Source organism: Anas platyrhynchos, chromosome 1 (assembly GCF_047663525.1).
Source record: "Anas platyrhynchos isolate ZD024472 breed Pekin duck chromosome 1, IASCAAS_PekinDuck_T2T, whole genome shotgun sequence".
Lineage (NCBI taxonomy): Eukaryota > Metazoa > Chordata > Aves > Anseriformes > Anatidae > Anas > Anas platyrhynchos.
The window spans coordinates 37,283,192-37,305,781 of record NC_092587.1 but is presented as its reverse complement, the minus strand read 5'-3'; the positions used below and the strand labels follow the sequence as shown (position 1 = coordinate 37,305,781).

Below are 22,590 nucleotides of genomic sequence, written 5' to 3'. Positions count from 1 at the left end.
CTGGATTGCCTTCTTGGATCCTGTTGCTATTGTTCAATTAACACGTCAAATGATTTTCAAACTTTTTTCCTTATACTATTTCTACTAAGTCCAATTTCTGATAAGAACAGAGCAGCTGGAGACTTTCCAATTTCTCTCTCTCTCTCTCTCTCTCTTTCTTTCTTTCTTTCTTTCTTTCTCTTTCTTTCTTTCTTTCTTTCTTTCTTTCTTTCTTTCTTTCTTTCTTTCTTTCTTTCTTTCTTTCTTTCTTTCTTTCTTTCTTTCTTTCTTTCTTTCTTTCTTTCTTTCTTTCTTTCTTTCTTTCTTTCTTTCTTTCTTTCTTTCTTTCTTTCTTTCTTTCTTTCTTTCTTTCTTTCTTTCTTTCTTTCTTTCTTTCTTTCTTTCTTTCTTTCTTTCTTTCTTTCTTTCTTTCTTTCTTTCTTTCTTTCTTTCTTTCTTTCTTTCTTTCTTTCTTTCTTTCTTTCTTTCTTTCTTTCTTTCTTTCTTTCTTTCTTTCTTTCTTTCTTTCTTTCTTTCTTTCTTTCTTTCTTTCTTTCTTTCTTTCTTTCTTTCTTTCTTTCTTTCTTTCTTTCTTTCTTTCTTTCTTTCTTTCTTTCTTTCTTTCTTTCTTTCTTTCTTTCTTTCTTTCTTTCTTTCTTTCTTTCTTTCTTTCTTTCTTTCTTTCTTTCTTTCTTTCTTTCTCTCCCTCAACACAGATTAAAGTTTTTGGGAAATTTGAAGCTTTTTAAATTGGATTTTTTTTTTTTTTTTTTTTTAAATCAGGTGATTGCACATGAAATACTTAACTTCCAATTATTTCTACATAGCACTGTATCTACCAGACAAAATACTCTGAGGGTGGTTAATGTCACACTGGAGGCTATGTGTGGACAGATAGATAGCTAAGTATTTTACTACTGTTCAGCAGTCCTGAACAGTAAAAGTTCAGTAAAACAGTTTAAAAAAGTAAAAAAGTAAAACAGTAAAAAAGTAAAACAGTAAAAAAAAATCAGTAAATCAGTGCTGAACAGTAAAAGTGTTGCCCTGAACACTTTTCTCCAAATATAAGGTGGGATATAGGTTTTCGGCTTGGTGTGGTGGCCCCAACAGTTTCACAAATGGGTATTAATTAGTCACAATTAGCCTGTCATTACCATGCTGCTACATTAGATAAAGTGCAGATTGGGAGTTGAAAAAAAAAGAGAGAATATTCTGAAAAAGTTGACCGTATTTTTTTGGATGGGCAAATCCAAAACCAAATGGAAACTTCCAGCGTAGGTCAGCCAAGACAACGAGTTTTTCCTATGCATTTGTATTTTAAAACTGGAATTTAAAAATCTACGTAATGTTCACATGGCTTCTTTCCCGCAACTTTTACACCCCTGTTGGGATGAAGAACCAATTTCAACTTGTTCATGCTACCAGGAGTGGTGGAACATCTGCCTGAGCTATGCTTTAAAAACAGTAGGTATCACCACCATTGCTAGTTTTAACTTACTGTGATATTGCTCCTTACACGAATGCTTTCATCATCCCTGTCTCCAGGATATCTCCAGGGATGGGGCATCCAGAGCTTCTGTAGGCAACCTGTTCCAGTGCCTCACCAATCTCTGAGGGAAGAATTTCATCCAAGACTAAGTGATATCTTTCTGGACACAAGTTAGAACTATTCTCAGAAATTCGAGATATCTTTTCATGGATATTATAATCAAATGGGCTGGATTTTGACATCTTACATTCCGACTGGTGATAGTGAGACCCAGTGGTTCTGCAGGTGGGGAGACTTTTTACAGATATTCAAGAGACTAAAAAGCTATTTTTTTCCCCTTCCAAATTTTACACAGGACAGCCTATTTACTTGAGGAAAAGTTTTTCTAGAATTTACAGCTGTAGAGTGATCCCGTAAATGACATCAAGCCATTGCTCACGCAGACCAAGTTCCAGCCAGTGACAGGAAGACAAAAGGTTATCATACATAATCCTTTTTAGATCTCTTAGTGAGGTGATGAGCCAGTGATGCTGTGGCTAGATCTGGCCTGCAAAGCAGCTAATCAGGTCTGTGGAAAGAAGAGATACCTTCAGTAGACTGTGCCACTGAGGTCACTCCATTGATTTTAGCAGAAACTACGCAAGAGAAGAAAATTGCAGATTTTTTTTCAAGGTCCTGTTATGGAAAGAAAAACCCAAATGAAATTATCTTTGGAACTGTACTGCTGCAAGTCAGGTATTTTTAAATGAATCTAATGTACCATAGTTAATGGCATATATTTTCTCAAAAGTACTGAAAGCTCTGGTACGTCTGAAATTGAAAAGGCCTGCAGGATTAAGTTGACTGAAACTTGCCTTTTGGACACTGAAACTGAGCAGGTGCGGTAAGGACCAGCCTGCTGGTTGGGTGGCGTTTTCCTTTCCAACAGTAAATGGGAGCTTTAGATTTTGCTACAAATGCAAAGAAAATACTAGGAAGCATCGTGTTTGTGCAGACCAGCTGCAAATAAGGCCATGCCCAATGTGCCTGTTCTGTGAAGGCCCTGAGAGCTTCCCCCACTGGGAGCTCTGGCTGTCAGGGCTCGGGGACAAGGCACAGCCATGGATGAGGCCCTCCGGGAACACCCTCATCTTGCTCAATTTCTCCAGTGGGCATTATCTCGAGGAAACAATTTTCTCAAGAAATTCAAGATAACGTGTCACAGTGATGTCATATTTGCCTTTGAAGGGACTTCAGGATTTTTGCCAACTGCTGTTTACACAGAACTCTATTAGGATGGTGTCCCGGGGGGCTACAGGCGGGGAAGGAGGTAGGAAACAGCTGCTCTGGTAAATATTAGATTTCTTTGTGTTCACATGTGTGCCAGACAGAAGAGAGGCCGAGACAATTAAGACACCCCAGTTACAGTAAGGACATACTGACAGGACCATTAAGGTTTGATTTGCGTGGTACTGGATCACCTAGCAGTCCAAATGGTTTGTGCAGCAGCACACGACTGCACTGCTGCTGAATTTTCCACAATATGGTATTTGTACTGACTTTACATTGTCTGTGGGGGACTGGCAGTATCTAGTCTGACATAAAACTGGAGCGGCATGGACAGAATATACTCAAACTAATACAAAAATGAACTTTTTTTTTAGCACGTACGAGTCACACGCCTGTGGCACTTCACACCTGCAGTGTTTTAGTGCAGCATTAAGTGCCCTGAAACACTCTTGTTTATTACCTAACGTAATCCCAACTGAAACGCTGAGCTGTGGTAACCAGAAGCTTACATAGTGTTCAAAAGCTCTTGACCTCGTGAACAGCCCATCAGAAACAGGTACACAGTAAAACAGACTCCTTGCAGTAGCTAAATGAGGCTGAGACGTGTTTACCTGAGCTGCTGTGTGTACCTAGCGCAGACGAGCACCAGGAGGACAAAGGCTTGTGGTTGGTAGTCCAGGACTACGGGATCCTTGGTAGCTGCAGGTTTGAGCTGGGGTAGCCAAAGGTTGCTAAAGCTCATTCAGATGCTCTGGTTACCGTCTTTGAGGGGAAACAAATTTCTAAATGTGGCTTTCACAAACTTTTAAAGCAAGGTATCGCCTCTGGTGGTTATGCTGGTGGCAGGGACCACCACCAGCAGCAGTGGTGGTGGCCACAGGTGATGAAAGCAACTCCTATACTGTCCTGCAAACCATACGTGCTTGGGGAGAATGCATGAACAGTTTGGGAACCCCTCTTCTAAGCTACTGTAATCAGTGTCTTCAGATAACCTGATTAGATTACAGTGGAGCTAATCAAGTAATTGTGCACAGCAAATCTAGTTTCGCTAAGACATGTTGTAGCTGGCACAGTAATATTTATCAATTTGTGTAGTTTATGGATAGATGTAGGTTTGTGTAGCTAACTGCTGGAGCATTATTCTTAATCCTGTGGGCTGGTAGGAGTCAGGAAGAGGCACCCATTGAAAAAGGCTGAAGAATCAAAGTCTGGCCTGTGTTTGGTACAGGTAAATTGTTGAGCTGTACCAGTGAAGGCTGGCCAGCTGCTGATGGTTTGCTTAACAAAAAGTGAAAACAAGAATAAGGACATTTGCACTACAGTTACTGCAGGGTTAATGGATAAAATGGTAGGTAAATAAAAAAGCTGATCTGACTTCAGGATCTTACCACAAAATAATTCTGTGCGTCTGCCACAGAAAACCATCACCACAAACTGGTGTGGTGACCTAAGAAGTTGGCACAGGCCAGATGCATACTACAGCGGAATATGCAGCTTCTCCAGATCCCATCTGTAACGGAGAAAGTGGGTAATGAGCCGTCTGTCTGGAGGCAGGTACCCTTGGTACCTAGAGAGAAGCAGCTCATGATAATGAAGGGAAATACATGATCTACACAAATGCCACTAATGGCTTTTCCTTCAGCTGGGTGCCCAAGTTGTTTCCCCTTTGATAATATCGTCCCCTTCCCAATCTGGGGAAATCATGCTCCCAAACACCATTACAGCTACTGGTACAGTGTATTTTAAGATATTAATGCCACCTCTTTCAATATTTACTCTTGTAAAAAAGAGTTACACATACATTTTATTCAGAACATTACCTCTGTTCCTTATACTCTTTTTATAGATAACAGGTAAGATACAGATATTAGCACGGATAACAGGCACTAGCAAATTGCACTGATAGATCATTACGAGCAGAGCAAGAACAATTTTGTACTAGTGTTACAGCGGATTATTGTTACAGAGGGCATACGGAGCAGAGTGAGACATGACTAAAGTTTAATTCTACAGAAAGTTCAGCAGGTCTCTTATAAAACCTTTTCTTGATATAGCATAGGGAGTTCGGGTCACCTAGCAGATAGCCACTTCTGCAGTGACCACTAGCCACTTCTTCTGCTTTGGTGTTGAGCTGCATTGCCTTGCCAACAGCTGAGCTCGACAAGCCAAGCCATGCGACACCCGAGGCCACGCTCACGTTTCCATTGTTACCGTGCCGTTACCAGTGCAGCAGGCCAGCCAGGGATTACACGCACACTGCCAACAGGAGTTGCTCCCTGAGGGGTTGTCATAACACATTATTCATGCCAGCATTGCACAATTTTGCTACTGTGGTGTGTAAATCTCACGCACTTTTAGAAACGGAAAGGAGATTATTACTGCATTATGAACAGCCATAGAGACTGGCAATGCCGCCACACAAATACAACAAAGTGATGCCCTGTGCTGCCCACAGGAACAGATATCTATTGCTTATAGCCACAAGTTGGGTATGTGCATCTTCACTGCAGGATGAGCAGCTGTGGTTGCGTTGTGCTCTCAAGGCAAACATTAGATCAAAATTAGATCAAAATTACACACGCTTTCCTACTTTGTGCTTTCTTCTGATGCAAGAACTGAAGTTGGTCACTGTCACCCTTTCATCAGCCACACATATTTGAGATTGTTCTGTTTCTGAACTTGAATTCTATGTATTTATTTATTTTTTAAATCTTGTGCTTCTATAATCAAAATAAGCTCATGATTAGCAGATACCAAACTATAACTAGGAATTTCATATTATTCTCATTTTAGCGAGGGGAGAATTACAGAAAGGCTAAGGATGCTGATTTCAGGAGTGGTCTGATATGAGGCACTGTGGAGTTCAAGATCACCCAGGGTTGCCATGGAGGCTGGTGGCTCCTGGCTATGGAAAGCTCTGCAGTATGTGCCTGCCCTTGGATGGGTAAAAAATTAAGTTCTCAAAGGCAGCAGTCACTTTTGACAGTGTTTTGCCCTGAGAGAGCTCACAGAGTACAAAAAAGTGGATGGTGGGCCCGGAGTTGAACCTGCTTTCCATGTTTTATATTCACTTTATGACCTCTTGCTGCTAGAAAGATGAACTGCTAGGCTTGTCTGCTATTCAGAATGAAATTGTATCAGACTGACAGACTAGTTTAAGGTAACAGTTAACGCATTTACCAGTGCTCAAGAACCATTACTGAGGCACAAATCCAGGATCTTTGAATCCAGATCTCCGTAAGCAACAGAATGCTGCCCTTTAATGACTGCTGGATCAGCTCTATAACTTGAAAAGTGGATTGAAATGAGTAGTGAAGCTAGAGTAGTTTTAACACTGCAGCTTCTAAATGCGTTGTAAAATAAGCTGGAACAAGTTTGCACTAGAAACATTTGCTATTAAGAGTAAAACCACGGGACTGGAGCCAGGCCAGCTGTGCTACTCCTCCTTTGCTTATGTACCAGTAGGTGCTAGAGGCTACAGACACTGGAGGTAGAAGACATGTTTCATTGCTCTCATTTGATTCCCTCAGGCTGACACATGGAGTTGACAGGCTCCACGGCAAGCTGCGTCTAGCCTTCTTTGGCTGCAGGGAGGATTGCTGACAAATCGTGCGTTTTGGCAGGAGAGACCATCAACGCTACAGCAAAAGAAAGGAAAAAGACTTTAGGTTACTGATTCTTTAAGGCAGGGTTGCTTGTAGTATGCAAGTTTACAAGCAGCGTGAGCAACAGGTCATGAAGAGGTCCTCATTTACTTAGATGTAATAGAAAGCTTTTCACAGGCTGATGTTCAAGTGACAGGTTCTCAGGGAAAATCTAATCAAACACTTGAAGTCAGGACTCCAGAGAGCTTGGGTCAAGAGACAGAGAAGGCCAGAGATAAGGGTCACGATATGCAGCAAGAGGCAGTCAAGCTAACTGGCAAACAATCTGAAAAGAAAAATACATGGGTCACAAATTATCCACTTAAAATTACATATGTAAAAATTAAAGAGAATTTTCATGTGTGATTTAGCAAATTACAGCTGTTAAGTCATTTGAAGAACAGCAACAGCAAGATCTAAATCTAGAATAAATATCAGTAAAGCAAAATAAAATACTTGCATGTTTTATAGTCAACAAAGGAGGAAAACAGTCACCCTCCCAAGTGTTGAGGAAATCTGAAATGACTTGAATCATGCTTAAAACTGTTTAACTGTGTTATGTAGAAATACAAGCCTTAATTTTTTTTTATTTTATTTTATTTTTTTTTAAGCAATAGGATCCAATAAATATCCAATAAATAATACAGACAATTACCAATGGACGTATGTTTACATCAGTCCCAGCTAATTTATTTTCCAGAAAACTCTATAGGCTTTGGGACACAATATTTTCTTTCTTTTCAGTGCAATGAGTTTGTGCATATGCTGTAAATTTTCCTGCACGTGGATTCATTTTCATGATTGCATTATTTATTCAGCACTGACACAAAAATATTCTTAGCAGCCTAAGCATTTTAGCATTCTTACATCATATTATCTTGAATAACAGTGTGTTCAGTAATGCATATACATTGAACTTGAAGTAGGTAATATGCATCAGCAGTGGTAAAGGGCATCAAGTAGCTCAGTGGTTGACATATTTACTGAAATACTTCCTCCGCATCAGCTAAAGCTCTCTCTTAGCTATAAGGAGGAGATTTCAAACACAATTTAAAGGAATCAGTGCATGTAGATGAATATGTATTCCATCGTTTCAGTATAATTTATTTTGCTTTATCTTAAAAAAGATTGGGAAGACATTGTTAAGAAATATAATACCCAGCATTTCAGGATGGTGTAGTGTTGTGTTATGTTCTTAGATTAAAGATTCAAACCCACCTTTGAATCCAGACAGCCCCAAACCATCTATAAATGTATTATTACAGCTTGGCTAATTGGAAAACACCCTATAAATATACTGAAATTATGTTTGGCTTGGTTTCCATACATATCAAAGAAGAGGGATTCCTGGCAAACCTGGAATCTATGTTGAACGACTTTGCCAGCTGGATTTTCATATTCTATAAGAAGTTTAGCATTATTTTAGAAAACGTACTGAACTAGACCTGACTGAAAACAAACCACTGTAATAACACAACAAACCAGTTGATTTGGGGGAACCTAATGGTTTCAAGGGTAATCAACCAGCAACTTCTAACAGAATGATTGTCTTGACATTCGTTAACAAAGAGGTGCATAAAGAGATGGCAAAGCCCTTGCTCAAGCAGCTTAGGCTGTGCTGGAGAACAGCAACAGGCTGCACCCAGCAGTCAAGAGGCAGAGCCAGCAGCCAAGGGCAGAGGGAGTACAGACTGCCTAAGCCCTTTTGCTTAATATTTCTGATTTATTTTTTAAAATCTTCTCTTTTTGTTAATTCAGCGTAGCCAAAGAGAGGGTGTCGGGGGGAGATCAGCAGCGGGCAGCCAGCCGGAGGAGGACGTGGCCCTGAAGATGGATTAGGGTCTGAGGGCGGGCGGTGCGCCGGGAGGGCGGCTGAGGCGAAGGACCTTATTTTTCCGCCACCAGAAGCCCTCGGCAGCCTCTGCCAGAGCTCCCGGGGCCAAACCAGCAGCAGCAAAACGACGCCGTGCCGCTTTCGGGCCTCGGTGGGCAGCGGGCAGGGGCTCCGTGAGGCGCGGGGCCAACATGGCCCCCGCGGCCAGCGCCCTGAGGGGAGGGAGGCGGCGGCCGCCCGGCCCCGGGCCATGGCGCTCCCCGCCCCCGTGCTGCAGCCGCCGCGCAGGCGCCCGGGGAAGGGGCCGGCGGCTCAGCCGGGGCAGAGGCGGCGGTGGAGGCCGGGGGCCGGCTCCCAGCGCTCCGCCATGCCCGTGCGCTTCAGGGTGAGGCGGAGAGGGGGTCCTGGGGGCGGCTGGGGGCGGCGGTGGGGGGCCCGGCCCGGAGAGGGGGAGCCCTGTGCTGAGGGGAACCGGCCCCAAACGGCAGAAAGAGCGCCGTGGTGGGCGTGGAAGAGGTTGTTTAAAGCGTGATTTTTGCATGCTTTTTGTGTGCGTGACGCTATTCCACGCTTATGTTTTGTTTTGTTTTGTTTTGTTTTGTTTTGTTTTTTTTTCCTCATGCAGTTCGGAGGGTAGTTTTTGGTTTCTGTGGGGTTTGGTTTGGGATGTGGAGAGCAGCCTCCTACTTTAAGTGCTTCGTGCAGGCGTCTTGTGAGGTGTTTCCTCGCAGATCGCGTCCCCACAGGTGCTAGAAGCACGGCAGGCAGCACTCCCTTGACAGACACCTCTCTGTTTGCTGCAGGGCTTGAGCGAATATAAGAGAAACTTCAGATGGAAAACCCCAGAGTTGTGTAGCCCAGACCAAGAGCAGAAATCCCAGTGGGCAGGACTTCGGTCGGATCAGCTAGGTAAGCATCCCCAAAACTGCCCCTCGATTGCAAAACCCAATGCCACCAGAGCCAGCCCTGACCAAAATCAGCCTTACCTGCCGTGGGTCTTGAGAGGTTTCCTGTGATGGGGTGTGTGACCATAGCAAACCAGCAATGTTGGCAGCTTGGACACTTTACACAATTGAACATGTATTCCCAGTTACCATTTGTAGGAATGCGTGTTTGAATGCCATATTCCTTCAGGCTACACTGAAACTTTCTTCTAATGTTAGTTCTATTTATACAAAACCTGAAAAACGTGGTTTCTGTCGTGCAGCATAAGCTAAATCCCAAACATGAAGCACAGGTGCAGTGTTAACCCATACAGAGCGTGTAGAAGGATGCATTGGTTTACCTGTGGTGTATAGAAACACTAAGTAAAACTTTGTATTAAGAAAAGACTAATTTGATCAAAGTCTAATACAAAGTAAAATTGTTAAGAAGAGTTACCAGGGCAGTTGGGTGGGACAAACAAAAAAGATGGACATTAAACGCGATTTAGTGTTATAGATGTTATCATGACAGGGAAATGTGGGATTGGAAAGCAGGGGAGAAAGGAAATAGCATCTAGATTGGAAGACCCATAGGGAGTTGAGGAAAAGGAGCAAGCTGTAGAGTGATGACAACTGTCAGAGCTTTGAAAAGGAGCATTAAAACAATATGAATTATTGTAGTGGCACAAAGCAGATTAACAAAGTTGTGCAATTCAGTGCAATTGTACTGCACAGTCTGTGTAATTGGAGTCCAATATATTCATTAGACAATACAATAAGCGATCTCTATTATGGCCTAGTAATTAAGAACCAACTGTTGGGAGTATGGTTTGTTTTTGTCTGAGATTCTAAACATTTCAGTAAATAATTTAATCTTGTCAAAGATTTTACTTGTATATTACCGCTTTCTTCGTTACTTCAAGATACGTCTTTCTTTAACCTTGCTTTCCTTGCACATGCCTGGAGGTGTGGGTACCTGTATTTAAGAGAGTAACTTCCACAAATTCTGAAACATGGGCATATCCACACATACTAACCTCTTTTGAAAATCGTGAGCTATGCATCGCCTCCTCTCACGTGTAGGATGGTGAAACTTCATATAACAAATATTACAAGACTAACAATAAAGTCATGAGTTAGCAGTACAGCAGTTTCTCCTTTTCACATTGTAGCTGTGATTTTGTGTGTGCTTGGTGTAGTTTTCCTGCATTTTTGGATTCATTTGCACTCACACCTATTTTATGGCCATTTAACAGCGTGCATCTTTGAATGTCACTCTTGACACCTTGTAGGACTTTGTCATCTGTGCAGTTCGCTGTTGTTAATGAACTTACTGTTCTTCCTGTTGAAGTGCACAATCAACAGTTTTAAGAATGACTTGGAATACTGGCAGAAAAAGTTAAGAGGTGCTCTGAGTTTTTTCCTGTTACTTTTCCAGTGTTTCTCTACTGGAATTATTTCCTAATACCTGTATATACAGTTGGGCATACAGACATTCTGTATAGATCTTTCACTGAAGTTTATATCTATCTATATATATATATATTTTTTTTTTCATGAGACAGGAGTTTCTTTCTCCTAGAAATTGTTTCTTTCAGCCAGTTATAGGCCTTCGATTATTTTTCCATCACATATGCACACTTAATGTTTGGATTGTGGTTTTCCAATTTAACTGTGTTCAGCCTTGTCTTAAAATGGTAGGGTAATTCTATTTGCATCTGCATGTGTAAATGTCAGCAATTTTTAAAAAATAACGTTATACCTTGTTTTGTTAGGAGGTCTCTTTAGAATTTTGGAATTTATTTCATGGTTGCACTATAAAGAGTTACCAGCTATCTGAGAAAATAGGCTCTTCAAGATACTTAAAAGTGGAAGTCAGTTCAAGTATCTCTTCTCTAATGGCCCACAGTTGTATTAGGGGTCTGTCATGGTCCATGCACAGTAAATGAGAACCTGTCTAGCAAGGTATATGGTGCACGTGTAATTACAAGTGCTCATGACATTCTTTATCACTATAGGTTGGTTATTCTTTACCTGTGTTAACAGCATTCTCTTCACTGGCTCTGTTAATTTTGTTGTTGTTTTCCTTTTCCCAGAATCAACTTGCAAAAGATTGTTCTGTGGCCATGTTTTCTTTACAGGGTTTTGTCCAACATGGTCCTGGAGCACAGTGTTGCTATCCCTCTTGAGTGGAAAGGAAAGGCATTTGCAGATGTGAAAGAATTGTGTGGTTGTGCCCGTAACTAATAGGTTGTCATTGCTCAAAGATACTAGAATATTTTTTGTCTAACAGTCTGTTGTATAATAAGCTTTCTGTTTCTTCTTGTAGTAGAGTGTTATTATGTATTCAGGATAAAGTTTTAGTTCAACCTTTTTTTTTTTTTTTTTAGGAATCACAAGAGAACCAAATTTCATTTCCAAGAGAAGGGTACCATACCATAATCCACAAATTTCAAAGTCCTTTGAGTGGACAGCAGATTGTGATTTAGATGACCCACTTGAAACTGAGGTTCTTAAGACTGCGGAGTTGCACGCAGACCGTAATAATGATGTGAATCAGGAAAAAATTGAAACACCGGAAGGACCAAGGCTCCCCCCAAAAGTTCGGTCACATTCTGCAGATTCTAGAGTTGAAACTGCTCCTGCCCTTCCAGAAAACAATATGAAGAGGTCACCAACTGTACCTCCACCAAATAAAAACGAAGCATTTGTGTCTTCAAAAAAGGAATCAGAAAAAATGGATAATGGGGTAAGGGAAGATTATTTTTTAATTGACTGGTATAAAAATTGCTAATCTGATATTTACAGAAACTTAGCACACATACATCACCTCTGTCGTCTAGCTTTCCTTGGTTCTGTATTTTGATGTTGTTCTACATTGTAGCTTCTCTGGTGGGAGAACAGTACTTTTGAGACCAGCCTTTGGTTCCATGTAGGTCAATACAAATTTTCCCCTTCACATGCCATCTTTATTGATCTCATTTAAACAACGATTTAGCCAGTGATTTATAGACTTCTGGGGGTTGTTTGCTATTATGAGAAAATGTACTTTGCTTTCATAGAATTCCTATAACAAAAAGAACCAAAATTGTTTTGAAGATGTGCATTGAAAGATTTCTGACCTGCTAAACATTGTAGGGGAGGAAACAATTGGTGCTAATTTTTTGTTTGTTTGTTGTTAGCTTCACAGAGTCCTTCAGAGGAAAGCAGGCATGAATATTCCACGTTTAAATACTTTCCCCAGAAATTCTGAATATCAAAGCCAATTTGTTTGGAAGAGTCCACATGAAAAGTCCCCAATACTTGCAGCTGAAGAGGTAACTTTCAAAAAGTAAATGAATAATTTCTTTTATGTCTAAAGAAAACTTCTTAATTTTCAAGATTTTCTTTTCCTTTTCCTTTTCTTTTTTTTTTTTTTCATAAACTGGCATGCTATTACATACATTTTTTTTTCTTCTAGTATAAAGAAGTGCAGGATAATTAGATGCGTTTCCCTGTGATTCTTCATTGTAGTCAAGTCTAATCACTTGATCTCCTCCACCCTTTTTATTCAGTTCTTTCTAACAGGACTATTTTCTTTAATTTGCATTAATTTTATCTGAGGAGCTCAAAGGTCCTACTCAGTACTGCCCTTTATTTTCATAATTGTTATGTTGTCTTGTATATAGCTGATCAACAGAGGAATGTTCAGGTGTTTATTGTAATAACATGTCTTGCCACTGAAATCAAGCAGGTTTCAGTATTTATTTTCAGGGTCTTCTATGTGCTACCATGGTTTCTTACTCTCAGTCTCCATCTCTGTGCACATAAAATTCTAGGCCCTAAAGTGCATCTCTGTAGTTTGTCAGTTGTGTTTTTTCTTTCATGAGAACTGCTTATATGTAAGAGTGGGATTTCCTGATGTTAAGACACTCCTGTGGGATTTTGATGCATTTTAGGAGCTTTTGGACTTCATAGTATTGGAAATGTTGCTAATCAGACCTGGAAGAATAATCGTGCTTGCGAGACTGCTTTATGTTTTCAATATATTGTTATTGAGGTTGGAACAAAGGAGACCCACTCTGTCTTTTGGTCCTTTTCAGGAAAGTATAGGCTTTTCTGCAGAATCTGGAATTTTAAACTCTGTTGTAAAAGGGAGCTTTTGTTTTGTCTCGTTTTTTTCACTAGGGGCATACACGTTAATGGGATTACTACAGATTATGCTACCTCTTTTGCTATCTGCAGGTAGCAGATTTGTTCCCTAATGGCTTTCAAAGGTGATAGCTATTGATAACTAGGGTCAATCACTATAAACCTGGTCCTGTATTTTTCTTGTTGCACTGCCAAGCAGGTGGACGTACTTTGAGATACCTGTTTCCCAGCAGTCCCTTGTGCAAAGAGAACTCACTGAAGAGTGTGACAGTAGCATAGAAACCAAAGGACCATTTCAGGAAGAGGCCAGTCCCTGTCACCTTACAGAAAATTTCATATGGAATTCCGTTTGATATTATTAGAAATCATAGAATCATAGAATCATAGAATATCCTGAGTTGGAAGGGACCCTTAAGGATCATCAAGTCCAACTCTTGACACCGCACAGGTCTACCCAAGTTCAGACCATGTGACTAAGTGCACAGTCCAATCTCTTCTTAAATTCAGACAGGCTCGGTGCAGTGACCACTTCCCCGGGGAGCCTGTTCCAGTGTGCAACCACTCTCTCTGTGAAGAACCCCTTCCTGATGTCCAGCCTAAACTTCCCCTGCCTCAGCTTAACTCCATTCCCGCGGGTCCTGTCGCTGGTGTTAATGGAGAAAAGGTCTCCTGCCTCTCGACACCCCCTTACGAGGAAGTTGTAGACTGCGATGAGGTCTCCCCTCAGCCTCCTCTTCTCCAGGCTGAACAGGCCCAGTGCCCTCAGCCGTTCCTCGTACGTCTTCCCCTCCAGGCCTTTCACCATCTTCGTAGCCCTCCTCTGGACACTCTCCAACAGTTTCATGTCCTTTTTATACTGTGGTGCCCAGAACTGCACACAGTACTCGAGGTGAGGCCGCACCAGCGCAGAGTAGAGCGGGACAATCACCTCCCTCGACCTACTAGCGATGCCGTGCTTGATGCACCCCAGGACACGGTTGGCCCTCCTGGCTGCCAGGGCACACTGCCGGCTCATATTCAACTTGTCTACCACGACCCCCAGATCCCTCTCTTCTAGGCTGCTCTCCAGCGTCTCATTGCCCAGTCTGTACGTGCAGCCAGGGTTTCCCCGTCCCAGGTGCAGGACCCGGCACTTGCTCTTATTGAACTTCATGCGGTTGGCGATCGCCCAGCTCTCCAACCTATCCAGATCCCTCTGCAAGGCCTTTCCACCCTCATTCGAGTCCACAACTCCTCCAAGTTTGGTGTCATCAGCAAACTTGCTCAAAATGCCTTCTATTCCTACATCCAGATCGTTTATAAAAATATTGAAAAGTACCGGCCCTAAAATGGAGCCTTGAGGGACCCCACTGGTGACCGCCCGCCAGCCTGACGCAGCGCCATTCACCATAACCCTTTGGGCCCTGCCCGTTAGCCAATTGCTCACCCATCGTATGATGTTTTTATTTAGCTGTATGCTGGACATTTTGTCCAGTAGGATCCTATGGGAAACTGTGTCAAAAGCCTTGCTGAAGTCCAAAAAAATCACATCAGCTGGTTTCCCTTGGTCCACCATACGGGTGATCTTATCATAAAAGGAAATCAGGTTAGTTAGGCAGGACCTGCCCTTCACAAACCCATGCTGGCTGGGACCAATGACTGCGTTGTCCCCCAGGTGCGCCTCAATAAGTTCGAGAACCATCTTCTCCATGATTTTACCAGGCACTGACGTGAGACTGACAGGCCTGTAATTGCTAGGGTCTTCTTTCTGACCCTTCTTGAAAATCGGCACAACATTTGCCAGCTTCCAGTCTACCGGGACCTCTCCAGACTCCCAGGATCGTTGAAAAATAATTGAGAGAGGTTCCGCGATGACGTCCGCCAGCTCCTTCAGCACCCGGGGATGAATCCCATCCGGACCCATGGACTTGTAGGGATCCAGGTGGAGTAGCAGATCCCGCACACGTTCAGGGTCGGTTGGGAGTTTGTCATCCCCACCGTCCCGGTCCTCCAGCTCGGGGCACCCTGGGTCCCGAAGCAGTTTGGTTTCTGAACATAACTGTTTGCAGTTTCTAAGCTTAAGCTTAAGAAGCCTCTTAAACTGCTAAGCTTAAGAATTCCGTGATAAAAATGAAAGATATTAAAAATATTTTTTCTTCTGATTCTTATTGATATGCTTGAGAACGTACCTGAATACTGAGAAATGACAATATCTGTCCCTTGAAGAAATTCAGTGAAAATGACCAAGTTACCCAAGTTAGGTTGTAAGTCTCACCTAAACTCACATAACAAAGCTGAGGAAAACGTATGCCACATGTGACATATGGCCTGGTCTTCAACTCTCAACACCCCATGAGGAAATGATACCAGATCACATATTAGGTAAATTCTGTACCTTGGCTTATAATGCAGTAGCGAGTGGAAAACAGTGGTTAGATCAAATTACCAAGCCCTAAGCACCCAGTTAGAAAATAGAGAACAGTCGTCTGTTGTTTCTTAAGGACAGGACTCCTAGAGAAGTTTTACGGCATCTGTTTTAAAAATAAATAAATCCTACATGTAAGCCTGAAGCTGAACTGCAGCCTTCCCCACTGTCTTCCCAAATAATAATAATAATAATAAAAAAACCAAACAACCTTGATAGTGAACTTCAGTAAGAACAGCATTTGAACACAGGTTCATCCGTGCCTGAATTGGTCTCCTTCAAATGTATTTTTTTTGAAAGTAAGTTCCTTTTCAATTTGTCCTAGATGTTAATTAGCCTGCACATACTGTATTTTTATGCATAACCGGCTCTCTGTTGGTATGTTGAATTGGTTAACTGATTTTGAAAATTTAGCCTTAAGGTAAGCAAATCATCATACTATTTTTTCATCTCTTTTCCTTACCTAAAGGTTATTTGCAATATGAGTAAATCCATACCTCCGTTCAAATCTCCTGCAATTACTTCTGAAACAGAACATGAGAGAAATTTCAAAGATTCTCCTCCTGCTAAGAGCCCACAAGAGAGATGCTGTTCAGAAGAGAAAGAATTTCTGGTTTGTGAGCAAGTAAATATTTCCCTAAATGAAAGGCACTAAGTATGCTTTAATAGTTTTGATTGTTCTTTTCAATAATGTGGGTGTGAGGTCTTCTAAAAGCTTGTTTTAGTTACATTTTATATCTGTTATTAATGACACTGGACTGGACTCAGTACTTGTTTTGCTGTAAAAGACTGAAAATAGCACTGCATGGCTTTATTTGCTCTTAGTGGTTTCTGCAGTGCATTTGTTCAGTTTACAAAGTCATTCCACATGTTTTTTCCTGAACTGTCACCTTAATTTGATTATAAGCTTTCAAGTTCTTTTTTGAGTTCTTAGTTTGAGTTTCATTCTTTTTTTCTTCCTTTTTTTTTTTTTCATGTAAACATTTTTAGTGGTTGGAATAGTTTCTGAAATCTAAGTCTCCAGTTTATGTTCTCATTGCTAGCAGTGTAGTTTATTAGGGTGCAGGACAACTGGATGGGAAGGCTTGTGCTTTTAGTACTGTTTAGTAATTTTTTAGGTAAGTCAGGCAGCGTGTGAATTAAAAACAAAGAAATCACGCTGTCACAGTTGGAACTGACTTTCAGACAATATTTTTTTTAGAAAAGAGATATGGAGGAAGGGTTATCGTTGATTTACCTGTACCTTGAAAGGTAAATGCAGGACATTGTATAGCCTATGTAAGTTCTGTTGCCCAGAGCAAAATGCCTTTTACAAAAGTCATTCATCTGTGTGAGGCCTTGCATTTCCTTGTCTTGCTGCTGGCTTGGACAGACATTGGTGGAATTGTAGTAAATGTGGTTGTAGTTTTACCAACTGCATTTAATAACAAGGAATTACTTCAGACTAAGACCTTCTGAAAATAGGAGAGAGCAATTTAGATTGCACGACATTTTGCAAGGTGGAAAGATGAACGTCTATTTTCATAGCAAGGTGCTGAGAAGTAACATTGTCTAAATTTCTGTTAGCTAACCTTCCTTCAGGTAGAAGGACCACGTGTGAGTCGCTTCAATGCCCATCTCTGTTTCTTGATAAACAGAAACAGCCATTGTAAGACAACGCGTTCCTTAGGACTGGCACTGAGCAAAATGCATCCTTAACGTGGAGTTCCTGTGGCTCGGTTTAAGCTGTTGGTACTTTAGAGGTTCTTAAAGATGATTGTTGAATTGGAGGCTTTATGATTTAGAACCTTGACCTGCCTGGTGTTTTAAGTCTCATTTGAGACTGACAAACATTATGCCCCTTCCTGCCTCTTCTAGCAAATGTGAAGAAAGCTTAAAAGTCATGAGGCTTTCAGGAAGCATTTCTTTGTTTCTTACATCAGAAATTCATGTTATGTTTTCCCATGAGAACTAATAAGGAAAGGAAAAGAAGGCATGAGAAGGGAATTTTTGGTGAAAGTGTTCAAAATGCTTTTTGTCTATACCCACATACCTTCTCTTAATTTCTGTAAAGAAAAATTTGGGAGTTTGTGTGTGCTATTTTTCTTGCTTTACAGTCTTGTTTTCTTGAATTTGAACAATTTCTATAAAGGTCTCCAGCAGAAACAGAAGTAATGTTTGAGATTTCCAAGAAGATGAAATAAACAGGAAAAAAAATGTTAGATGTGGAAGCTGAGCAAATCAATCTGACCCTTTCAAAACCAGAAGGACAGCAAATTAAAAAATCACATTTTGGTTTATTATAAATTGGTTTATATTGCTTTACTATAAGGCTAACAGTATTTATTTTAATTATAAATTCCAGAAATATACATGTTGAGTCTGGTTAGAATGCACAGGTATGGTACTCTTTTGTTATTTCTTTTTTGTGTTAAATTCATTTTGTGAGGTGTACGGAATAGATCATCTAACTAAGTGAATGTTGCACTTGGAATTGTAGCTTTGGCATTTTGCTGGTTGACTTTTGCATTAATAAAATGTAATACGCTAAGTATGCAAAGCAGCTAACATTTTAAACTTAACATTTTGCAAAAGTTTGATGTCAAAAGGAACATGAGGATTTTCAGTTTGTTAGCTAATACGGTATTTTTAAAATTTTCTTTGCCTTAGAGGAAGAGGGAAGAACCACTTCACAAGCCAGCAGAAGATGCATCAAAACAAGGGAAAGCAGAGCAGAAACATCCTAAACAAAAAAATAAGCAGCATATCAGTCAAAAACCCCTCTCTTTACGTACAAATCGTGGGTATGTATAAAATGGGAAGACCTAGCTTAGCAAATAGCTGTATAGCTGCCTATTTAGAATGGTTTATGATGGCCTTTATCCATATGATCCTAGAGTCACAAGAGCAACTGTGATGTCTGTATGACCCAGCACTTAGTCTGAGCTTCCTTTGGGGACATCTAAACCTGATGCTAATTTGTATTCCTTTCTCCAGGCAGTGGAAGCTTTGTAAACACACTGGTTCTGATGAACCTCCTGATGCAATAACATTATTATTAATAAATTAAAAACGATTGAAATTAGATCGATGCAGTGCTGCTACTAAACTCTCAGAGAGTGCTTTGGAAGTTGTAGTCACCTTTCAAACTGCTTTCCTATGCTTGTTCCACATGTCTTAAAGCTGTGTTGATTGTACTTGATGTCTTCTTTTTCTAGACAATACAAGACAAAAGGGAAATAAAAAAAATAAATATAGGGCAATATGGGGTAATCTGACAAACATTAAAATAAAATGACATTGTATGTTACTGAGAGAGAGCCAAATATCTTCTCCTGCCACATGCCTACATTGTAGAAACTGAACTCATGTTTCCATTTTCCACACATCTGAGGAAAGTCAGAGAAATAAAAGCCCAGAATAGAAGTAAGGTTAAAAATGGATAAATCTATTCCATCTCTGCTGTCTTCACGCTTTGTGTATCTCCAAGTGATTGCTTTCCTTCACATGGCTTTCTGTCAGTGTTAAGGTATTAGATTGAAGATGGGAGAGGAGACTTACCAAGGCCTGAATGCTTTTAGATATTGGCAGATAATGACAAAATCATCTCCCCAAATACTATGAAATAAAACTGCTTTATGAAAAAGTGAGCAGATGTAAGGTAGTTGAAGCCTTTAAATCTTTAGATTTTATAGTTCCGTGATGTCATAGATTGTAGTCAATTTTTCAGTGTAAAATTCTGTATAAAATTCTTGATTGTCCTTAAATTGGTAGAAAACAGATTTCTGCCTCTTATGCCTTCAGTATGGTAGCACAAACAAAAGTTTCCAAAAGTCATTGTGCAAATAATTGTGAAAATGTGCAGAGCAAAAGTTGTCAGTATGTAGACAGGACTTGCACTTTGTATGCAACCTGCATTGCATGGCCTGCTTTTGCAACAGAATGACAGACTGAGGCACAGCAGTGATGTGTTTTTGAGCTAATCCATTAGTTTTGCAAGTAAAACTGAAAAAGATCTGAGCCTTAAAAAAGGAGCCATATGTAAAGAAGTTCTGAATATAACAGTTTGTTTTTTTTTCACCCCAATACTTTTTATTTTAAAAGATGTGTTTTATTCTCTGACTTTGGGCTTCTATGATCTACTTCTGAAGGACTGAAAAAGTATGTTTATTTTAATATATTAAATATCAGGTGGAAAAAAAAAAGCAATGCTCTAAAGCAAAAAAAAAAAACCAACAAAACCCACACAACTGTTTAGATTTAAGCTAATACAGCCACAGTTCAGTGTTTAAAGGGCTTGTAGTATTGCTTATTGCCTGCTTTAGGTTGGGTTATGCTAATTTTTCTGTTTACATGTGTGTGGCTGAAGGGAAAATGAATCTGTCTTTAAGAGTACTGAGTGCTTTTGAAGATCAAAGACAGTAGGCCATAGTTAGATGAATTATTACTGAACATTGTTCTGCTTGTCAGATGTTTCTGCCCCCAAGATCCCACCCCAGCCACATGCAGAGCATATTGCCTTTACAGCGGAGCTCATAGAAAGAAACATCTTGGGCGCCTTAGTGCCAGACCAGGCAATTTTACTTAAATGCACCTTCATATCTTAGTCCTGGAATTTAAGTGCAAGAATACTTTTTATTGGTAATATAAATTTAAAAATGTTCTTAAAGAGTCTCCTGGGTATCAAGCTTTATTCTTTCTGTTTTTTTTTTTTTTTTTTTTTTGTTTTGTTTTGTTTTCCCCCATCCTCATTGTTGATATTTTAGGAAGATGAACACTGAATATAGGTCAAAATTTTTGTCTCCAGCCCAGTATTTCTACAAAGATGGAGCTTGGTCTCGTATTAGGAGTAAAGTTCCCAATCAGGTGAGTATTATTTAAAAAAAATATATCTGAAACTTGAAACTGAGTATGCTTTGTATTATCATTTTTAATATGCAATAAACTTTGAATTGTGATCTTCATAAAATACAGTTTTGCGATTGCAGTGCTAACAAAGATGACTACAAAGAAGATTTAGGTCTGACAAGCCAGTATAATATGTAGTAAGAAAAAGTAAGATGCAGTGTGATTTTAAAAATAAATTAATTAATGTGACATGGAAAGTAAGGGAGGAACTTTGTTTCCCTTACCAATCAGAATTGTCCAGAACAGCATCTTTTCAACCAGTTAATGTATTGTTGTATGTTCAGCCCAGTTTTAGCATGTTTTTAAAACGTAGAATTAGATTGTAGAAGTTTCAAGGGAATAACAGGAAAAGGCCAACACATGTACCAGCCTAGGTCAGTCTGACAGTCAGACTCGGTTTGTTAGCCTGCCAACATAAATCCATTCAAAGCAGTCAGCTGCGTTCAGTAGTATACACTGTAAGATTCAGAATTTCTCTGTTCAATTTTAGCAAACCTAAGTATTTTCTTGTAGTTTATTTAGCAACCACCATCAGTGTTATACCCCATAGGAACTCATTTGCGAACTCTGAAAATACTCAGCAGCTTCAGGAGCATAGTATTTTGGTAGTGATTCTTGAGTAAGGTTCCCTGAATTACCCAAGTACATCAAAACCTTCAGCAGTCAGATTTCACTGAAGTGGCCTAGGCTTCTCTCATGTGATGGAGGGAGCCTTCCTGAGACACTGAGTGCTGCTAAATACAGGGTAGGTGCTTGGCAAATGAGGGTTGTCTCCTTAGTCAAAACTGAGCTGCTGTGGAAGGCAGAACTGGAGGGGTTGGCTCGAGGGCATTGGGCTTTGAGCTTCAGCAAATAGTTCTATGTTTTCTTACTGGATCTAAAATGCCATTCTATTCTTCTTCTTAGGTAAAAATAAATTTATATTGAATATAGGTAAGAATGAGAAATATGTCTCAAAGTTTAAATTATATTGTAGTTCGTGATGACTCAAATTATTGTATCCATCATCAGATAATCCGTTCTGCAAAAACTGTCTGGTGAGGAGGTTAGGGGACTAAAAATGAGCAGTATTTTCTTTTTGATAAATACTGATGTATGTATTCGATTTACACTAACCATTCCTAAGGCTGTAGAATGATCTAAGCTACTGCTTGCAGCCTGACTGTAAGTCTACAGAATGTTTCTGTGGAATATCACCTCATTTGTCTGGCATCTAAGGCTTTTGTCTGGAGACTGGATGTTGTGTCAGAAGCATTCAAAACTGCAGCAGGCGGCAGTCCAGAGCAGCGTCTGCTTCAACAGTGGCTGCCCAGCAGGCAAGTAGAGGGACAGGGACGCATTGCCATGGAGTGTGTTTTGTTTGCTACACGGCCAGCTGAGAGGAGTCTCTGCAGTACAATCAAGGGAAGGAATGAGGAGACTGCAGGTGGAGGGCGGGCGTTCAGCTTTACCAGGCAGGATCCTTTTTAGGATGTGTTTGGGAGAAGCTGGAAGTAAATACCTCTGGAGTTTAATTGGAGTGCACAAGAAATTGCCACGTGGTAGATAGGTGGTTTGGATGGGTCTGACTCTTGTGTGGAGGTTTTATTGCTGACGAGGGACTTGCAGAGGAAATCTGATAAAAAGTCACTCCTTGAAGAATTCAACAAAGAATTATTAGGATATTTAGGGCCTTCTAAGTGAAGGAGTTGTGCCAGGTAGCTAGAAGAGCCAATTTTAAGACAATAATAACAAATGTTTTATTGACTATAAATATGCTTATATGACATACACGTTTTTGAATATATCTATGTTAGATCTTAGCATGACTTCATACAGAAGAGGTTTTTAGAATTGGAATTCCCTGACTTTCTCCTCTGTTAGACTTGGAATCACATGCCTGTGAGAGTATCAAACTAATTTGTCTAATAGACAAAAAACTATTTAGCTTGTGCAAATGTGTTAGTGTGATTTTCTGTATATATTTTTTTTAAGTTGTTAGTGTCTTGTTAGTATTTCCTTATAAATCTTACAGGATTATGACTCTTAAA

At 40.3% G+C, this 22,590-nt stretch overlaps 1 protein-coding gene and 1 long non-coding RNA gene across 5 annotated transcripts in view; one reads left to right on the top strand and one right to left on the bottom strand.

Annotated features, from left to right (window-relative positions):
• Positions 1–22,590, top strand: part of MDM1 (Mdm1 nuclear protein) — a 38,168-nt gene that overhangs the window by 1,910 nt on the left and 13,668 nt on the right. For 2 of the 4 annotated variants that reach the window (XM_027456042.3, XM_027456031.3), the window contains exons 1-7: positions 8,442–8,600; positions 9,019–9,124; positions 11,529–11,887; positions 12,321–12,455; positions 16,143–16,298; positions 18,323–18,456; positions 20,419–20,518. In XM_027456042.3, the coding sequence (XP_027311843.2) occupies positions 8,466–8,600; positions 9,019–9,124; positions 11,529–11,887; positions 12,321–12,455; positions 16,143–16,298; positions 18,323–18,456; positions 20,419–20,518 (1,125 nt within the window). In that variant the 5' untranslated portion in view covers positions 8,442–8,465. Of the gene's footprint in view, positions 1–8,441; positions 8,601–9,018; positions 9,125–11,528; positions 11,888–12,320; positions 12,456–16,142; positions 16,299–18,322; positions 18,457–20,418; positions 20,519–22,590 lie in introns of those variants that run through there. The other 2 variants (XM_027456034.3, XM_072034687.1) reach the window with 2 other exon arrangements.
• Positions 809–8,113, bottom strand: LOC140001878 (uncharacterized). The gene is made up of 3 exons (XR_011807545.1): positions 7,600–8,113; positions 6,493–6,667; positions 809–6,375 (listed from the first exon to the last, which is right to left on the bottom strand). It is a non-coding gene; the product is annotated as an uncharacterized lncRNA (long non-coding RNA).